The sequence below is a fragment of the Myotis davidii genome, unplaced genomic scaffold, assembly GCF_000327345.1.
Source record: "Myotis davidii unplaced genomic scaffold, ASM32734v1 scaffold327, whole genome shotgun sequence".
Lineage (NCBI taxonomy): Eukaryota > Metazoa > Chordata > Mammalia > Chiroptera > Vespertilionidae > Myotis > Myotis davidii.
The window spans coordinates 5,704,881-5,711,979 of NW_006298628.1; the positions used below are offsets into that span (position 1 = coordinate 5,704,881).

At 47.0% G+C, this 7,099-nt stretch overlaps 1 protein-coding gene across 1 annotated transcript; it reads right to left on the bottom strand.

The window, feature by feature from the left end:
* Positions 1 to 1,492: 1,492 nt before the first annotated feature.
* On the bottom strand, positions 1,493 to 7,099 carry LOC102764492 (keratin, type I cuticular Ha3-I). Its single transcript, XM_006774371.2, has 7 exons — positions 6,709 to 7,099; positions 4,993 to 5,075; positions 4,157 to 4,313; positions 2,801 to 2,962; positions 2,591 to 2,716; positions 1,986 to 2,206; positions 1,493 to 1,785 (listed from the first exon to the last, which is right to left on the bottom strand). Exons 1-7 carry the CDS (start codon positions 7,054 to 7,056, stop codon positions 1,668 to 1,670), a joined length of 1,215 nt encoding a protein of 404 aa, XP_006774434.1. The 5' UTR covers positions 7,057 to 7,099; the 3' UTR covers positions 1,493 to 1,667.

Genomic DNA, 7,099 nt, shown 5'->3' on the forward strand with positions numbered 1-7,099 from the left:
AACTCTCCAATAAGACATGTGTGTTCCAAAGAATTTCCACTCACACCTTTATTTCAGGTTGAAATGTCATATCCCAATTTTTCAAGGGGTAATAGGGAAACAGGGCTCACCAATCTACTGGGTTTCACCATATTTCTTTTTATGCCCCTACTAAAAAAATTTTGAGTCCAAACCTATAATATGTTTACTTATTTTTATGCGTTTTATACTACATCTGTAAAACATTATGCATGTTGTTAAATATGCACCAGACATGACTAATTAAAAAATTTTAAAGGACTAAGTCCTCTGTAATAAAGCTTTAAAAATTATATTAGTTTTTATTATAAAGTAGACATAAACATTGGCACTCCCAAAATATATCGTAATTCAGTAATATGAAAGATAATGTTAATATTAATAATATTTTGGTGAGAGAATGTGATTGAAAAGGAATCTTTTTTAACATTTTGGTTTAATGACTTGTAATGCATTGACTTAAAAGTCTGGTTCTGTGTACAATATATTTCTGCATATGTTCATAACTATGAAATTTTCAGGAACAAAAATAGTCACTGCTTGATTTTGATGGCTGTGGACAAAAACCTCTCCAACATGTGGAGACTGAGTTGGAGAAGATAATTGTTGGCTGAGTATATTTTTCCTAGTTCTTTCCAGGTTACAATATTTCACGTTGCCAAGAGGCACAGACTTCCTCTCAAGATCCACTTCTGTTGTTGACCTGTTTCTGTGATTCGCTCACATGTTCCCTCTGAAGAGCTTGACAGAAAACGTTTGCAGAGACCCTCATGGATTTGCCATTCCTTTCCCACCACCTTCTTCCCAAACATGAAATCCACAAGAATGAGTGGGTGTGTCTAGTGGAGACTTTTCCTTTAAGTAGAAGTCACAGACCATATATTAGAGTGAATGATCCCTTCATTTGATGGAAGAACACCAGTTACTTGTTATTTATACAAGACACCCAACTTTGGAATTGATGAACGAAAAGGACAGTTATCACTTTTGTGCCAGATTAAAAGTTTATTAGGAGGTTAACAAGGGATCTTTTATTGCATCTCCAAAGACCAAAAGAGTGACATGGAAAATGTCTCTCAATTATGTTTAGCTTCATAGTGTGCCCATCAGCAATATCACATTTAATGAAATTATTTTACAATCACATCTAGATGAGTACCTGTGAAAGTACAACACATTATGTAAATGTCACTGTGATAATAGATATTACTTGACTCTTATAGATTTCTCTATGTGTCTCAGAAGATGGACCACTCTTATAGCAGTGGTTCTCAACCTTCTGGCCCTTTAAATACAGTTCTTCATGTTGTGACCCACCATAAAATTATTTTCATTGCTACTTCATAACTGTAATGTTGCTACTGTTATGAATCGTCATGTAAATATCTGATATGCAGGATGGTCTTAGGCGACCCCTGTGAAAGGGTCGTTCGACCACCAAAGGGGTCTCGACCCACAGGTTGAGAACCGCTGTCTTATAGGAAAGAATCAAGCCAGGAATTTCAGCAGAAGCCTAGAGGTGAACCCTGGAAGCTGGTGCAAGAGAAGTTTCTTCCTTTATCCAAAGTGGTCACCGTTGGAGATGTTTGAACGAAGTAGAGTTGAGATGTGACTTCGGAGCCCTTCTCCTCCTCCTGGCACCAGGGCCTCTAGCACACAAAGGTACTGCAAGGCCCACACCGAACACGCGGGCCACAAGGATTGGAGACACAGGGTCCAATGGGCTTGTCACATGCATTGGTGGTAGCACATGGGTTGCAGGGAAGACTGGAGACAAAACCATTGGGGCAAGTTAGGGTGACATGAGCTGAAGAAACTGGAAGATACTAAACACACTTTGTTTATATCTTTCTTCCTTTGTTGCCAACCAAACTCTTGAAGTTATAAAATGATTTCCATCAAGAAGAGCCCCCACCCCCCACAACCTCGTGTGCCCTTAAGGAAAGTATAACTAGCTTCATACTCACTTGCAGTCCTCGCTCTCCAGCAGGCCCCGGTATGTGTTGATCTCACACTCCAACCGGGCCCGGACATCCAGCAGCACCTGGTACTCCTGGTTCTGCCGCTCCAGGTCACCCCTGATCTCAGCCAGTTGGGACTCCACGTTGGTGATCATGCACTGCACCTGGGACAGCTGGGAGCTGTAGCGGGCCTCTGTCTCCGTCAGCGTGTTCTCCAGTGAGTCCCTCTGTGTGGGGAAGAGGAAGAATGTCACAGAGCTGCTCCTTTAGCATGTCCCTCTATAAGGTTCTATAGAAGTCACAAGCTTCCAGAGTTAAAGAGACACCCAGCCAGTATTGCTTAGTAGGTAAGTATCGACTTATGAATCAGAAGGTCACAGTCAAGGCACATGCCTGGGTGGCAGGCTCAATCCCCATTAGAGGGCTTGCAGGAGGCAGCCGATCAATGATTCTCTCTCATCATTGATGTTTCTCTCTCTCCCTCTCCCTTCCTCTCTGAAATCAATAAAAATGTATTATTAAAAAAAGAGTTAAAGAGACTGTGACCCAAAGGTCTGCCCTGTGGCTCTGATTCCCCTGATTTCTCACCAGCAGGTCTGAACAATACCCACCAGGTTGTGCTGGGCCTGCAGCTCGATCTCCAGGGCATTGACCGTGCGTCTCAGCTCAATGATCTCCGCCTGGCAGGTCTGCAGCTGCTCTGAGCTGGACACCACCTGCTTGTTCAGCTCCTGGGTCTGAAACACCAGAGGTGAGAGACAGGATCAGACCCTGCCTTAAGGGTCCCAAGGTCCTGAGTGGCCATGTGCTGAGATGCCCACCTGGTTGGTGTACCATTCCTCCACGTCCCTGCGGTTGGTCTCCACCAGGGCCTCATACTGGCACCTGGTCTCATTGAGCACGCGGTTCAGGTCCACGGTGGGGGCAGCGTCCACCTCCACGTTGAGGCGGTCTCCAATCTGGCAACGCAGGGTGTTGACTTCCTGATGGAAGATTTAAAGTATTGGAACAGTATTTATTACATTTTAATGATTTAAAAAATTAAAGGATCCTGATCCTCTCCTCTAAGAATGGAATTCAACTTGTGATCATTCGTCAGCTTTCAACAGCTCAGTTCCCTCTGATCCTCTCATTAACTGGGTTCTATATTCATGACTAATCTGTGTATTTCACTCTACAAAATGCTTTCAAGTCCATGACCTCTTTCCAGCCTCGTGTGCAGTGTACCACTCCTCATGTGGAAGGTGAAGTGTAATGCACCACAGTTTGCACTGTGGGTCCCCAAACACCAAGTTCGGGGATTTTGCTGGTATACCAGAAAGCCTCTTATGTTGGATTCTTAACCAGGGGTAATGAAAAGGGTAGAGTCTGGCTAAAGATGAATTAAAGACTGTTTACTTCAAAATCTGCCATTGTCACATAACTGGTGATTTGTTGGTTCCACCAGCATAGATCTTGCTGGAGGAAATCAGTGTCTCTTCATTTCACTGCTAATCTCACTGAGCCAACATTGTGTGATGCTTGGGCTTCGGTGGATGTCAGGCAGATTTGAGTTGGGTCTCACCTCTACCCCTTACTATGTGGCTTCTAGAAGCTTCTAAATGCCCCAATTTCTACCTCTGGAGTTCAAAAACACTTGGTACAACATTTGGCACACAGCGTGCACTTGAGTAATATCAACTATCACCATTTACATTGTTTGGGAATTTAAGGTTTGCACGTAATACCAGTTTTCTTTATTGTGCAACCGAGCAGTGGTGGTGAGCATTTTTCTCAGTGTTTCCTGTCCAGCAGAAAGCGCTCTGAACGAGAAGGAAGGAAGAGAGGGGCTTCGTTTCCGGCTCATCCCTCTCTGCTGTGTCGAGAGGCCTCATCCTGGCCTCTCCAGTTGCTAAGTGGGGAATTTGGATAAAAGACCCCCACGGACGTGCTCTGACTTGGGGACTGCCTGGTTGCCGGCCTTTCATTATTGGGCTCGCCAGCTTCCTTCACTCTCATTCCTGCCTCCGGCAGAAAACTCCTAATCTGCTATCAGGGATGTTTAGGTTACTCATTCTCGATAAACCCCTTTTTGTTTGGAAAACACGTTCCCCAGCTTGCTGAGCCTCTCCCACACCCCATGGGGTTGGAAACAGGCCGTGGCAAGTTCAAGCCCGTTGCTCCTTGGGAAACCTTACCTGCTCGTGGTTCTGCTTGAGGCAGAGCAGCTCCTCCTTCAGGGACTCCACCTGGGCCTCCAGGTCAGACTTGCACAGGGTCAGCTCGTCCAGGATCCTGCGCAGGCTGTTTATGTCCGACTCCACCAGCTGCCGCAGGCCCATCTCCGTCTCGTACCTGCGATACGTAACAGGAGCATCAGCTGCAGGCCTGATCTAGACTCTGGTTTGGTTTGTCAGACAACTGGGAGTTGGGGTGTGTTCGTACAGCCATCTCCTGCATTTAGGTTTTTAACACCGAGCAGTAGCTCCTAGAGAAAAATTCCCTGGTGATTATTTTTTAAAGTGTATTTTTATTGATTTCAGAGAGGAAGGGAGAGGGAGAGAAAGAAACATCAATGATGAGAGAGAATCATTGATTGAGCCCGCAACCCGACCATATGCTCTGACAGGGAATTGAACCATGACCTACCTCCTGGTTCATAGGTCGACCCTCAACCACCGAGCCACGCCAGCTGGGCTGTAATTATTTTTAATAAATAAAGAACCAGTGGACTTAAAGGGATAAAAGCCCATAAAAAACAGTGAGATGTCCAAAATTAATACATCTCCCATAGTCTCCCGGTGGACTTCTGTGCAGAGGAGAGCACTGGGGAGCAGGCTCCAGCACTAGGTTGGGGGATGTCGTTCTGCAGAGAAGCAGGAGGTGAATCCGGAAAAGAGGTCTCTAAGCCTTGGTGAGCCTCAAGCCCTTGGGGAACACACGCAGGGAAATGCTATTGATGTTCGTCAGTGTTGAGCACAGGCTAAGGGCACAGAGAGGACAGAGAGAAGGCAGCACCCCGCTTGCCACTCACTTGGTCCTGAAGTCGTCCGAGGCCAGCTTGGCGTTGTCGATCTGCACCACCAGCCGGGCGTTCTCCGACTTGCTGCACAGGATCTGGAAGACCCAACACATGCTGGAGTGAGCTGGGTTGCTTTCAGCAGCGGCAATCCCTACTAATTATCTACCTGGAAGGAGCACCCTAGTAGATCTTGTATAAGACTATTAGGTGCTATCTCTGTGCTCAATAACGATTTGAGAAATTTAATTTGAAAAGAACACCCAGAAAAGTATCAGTAGATAAATTATCTTTCTTTTTCTTTCCTAATAAGCAGTACTGAGAAGTTGATAATGAGTAACATTTTTTTTAAAACTTACTATATGTCTGGCATGGTTCTAAGAGCTGAGGATACAAAAATGAGTAAGCACTAGATCCTGCCCTCAAGAAACTCCCAATCCAATGGGGAAGATCTATATATATTTAACGTCCAAAACGACCAAAAGCTCGACCAAACATTGGAAGTCAGTCCTGCAGTCAGTGCTGGGTCGCCGTGGCGACACAGTATTGACTGCCGCACTGTGGGCGCCTCCTCGACCCAGCACTGACTGCCCAGGAGGCTGTGATCAGGCCAAGAGAGAAAAACTGCTATTCCTATATAATAATCTAGAAAGATTTAGAGAAAATAAAAGATATGCCAGGTAAATATTGAACAGAAGAGCTGAAGTTGCTGCATGAATACTGGATACAGGCTTGAAGCCAAAACACAACTCATGAGATAAAGTTAGTCATTGTAACATAACAAAAAGTTTCTTTCACTAAAGAGAAAAGATGGTTCCCAATACTGATACACATAATAGAACAGTGTGGGGGTTCAGAATGAGCCTCACCAATATGTCTCAGTGGTATGCAGATTTTTGAGCTAAGGGCAATTTTAGCTTCAGGCTCAAGTGTAAATTCTAGGTGGTGGGAGACTCCATGGCAGCACTAAGGATGTCCGACTGATGGCTTAGGCCGGCTCCCCTAAGCCATCATTCGGACATCCTCTGAGGGCTCCCGATCTGCAAGAGGGTGCAGTCTGGGCTGAGGGACACCCCCCCACTGAGTGCACAAATTTCATGCACCCGGCCTCTAGTAAGGAAATAAACTTGCAGCTGGGAACATGGGCTGGATCAGGAAAGCAGCCACGCCCTCCCGACTACCCAGGATGGCTTGGCACCATGTCCTGGTAGGTAGTTTTCAAGCTTTCTGGTCCTAGCCAACCATTGTATGCCCTCACTGGACAGTACAACCAGGAGAAACCCAGGGGCATCTAGGTCAGGACAATGATGTCTCAGAGATTAGGGACCCACAGAGGACAGTAGTAAGAGGTCAGAGCCATCAAAAGTCCAGATGCGGGAGAGAGAAATGGTCTGGTCTTTACAGAAGGTTCCGCTTTACCGAAGGTTCTCGGGCTCAGTCTTTTCTCTCACCCCAGGGTAGTAATTCCGGAGCTTGCAAATGCACAGCAGCTTTTAATTACAGCGTATTTATGCAAAGTGCTGCTACCTCCACATAGACTAACACTATGCAAATGTTCAGACCTAACAGTCCTGAGCCTAGAAGAACATGGGCCTCCAGGAAACAAAATGGAACAGCCAGACTGGAACCCCTGTGTTTTAATCCCCCCAAGAGCCCGTCTTATCTCTGAATCAGAGCTCACATTCCCTCCCTACAAGGCCCTGCCTGGGCAGTGCGGTGCCCACCCCTCACCTTCTGCTGCAGCTCCTCGATGGTCCGGAAGTAGGACTGGTCACTGGGGCACATCAGGGGCTCCTGGGGCTGGCAGCGCTCCTGGATGAGGCTCTCCAGCTCTGCGTTCTCCCGCTCCAGCTGCCGCACCTTCTCCAGGTAGCTGGCCAGGCGGTCGTTCAGGAACTGCATGGTCTCCTTCTCGCTGCCATTGAAGGAGCCCTCGCAGAACCAGCCGCAGTTGCTCACATTGGCAGGGATGTTGCTGGCCCCGGGCAGGGGGGTGCTGTGGCAGCTGGGGGCCACGCAGGGCCGGGCGGGGCAGCTGGAGCGGCAGCTCAGGTTGGGCAGGCAGCAGTTGTAAGGCATGGTGCTGGGAGGGAGCGAGGCGCCGGCTGAAGACAGAGTCCCA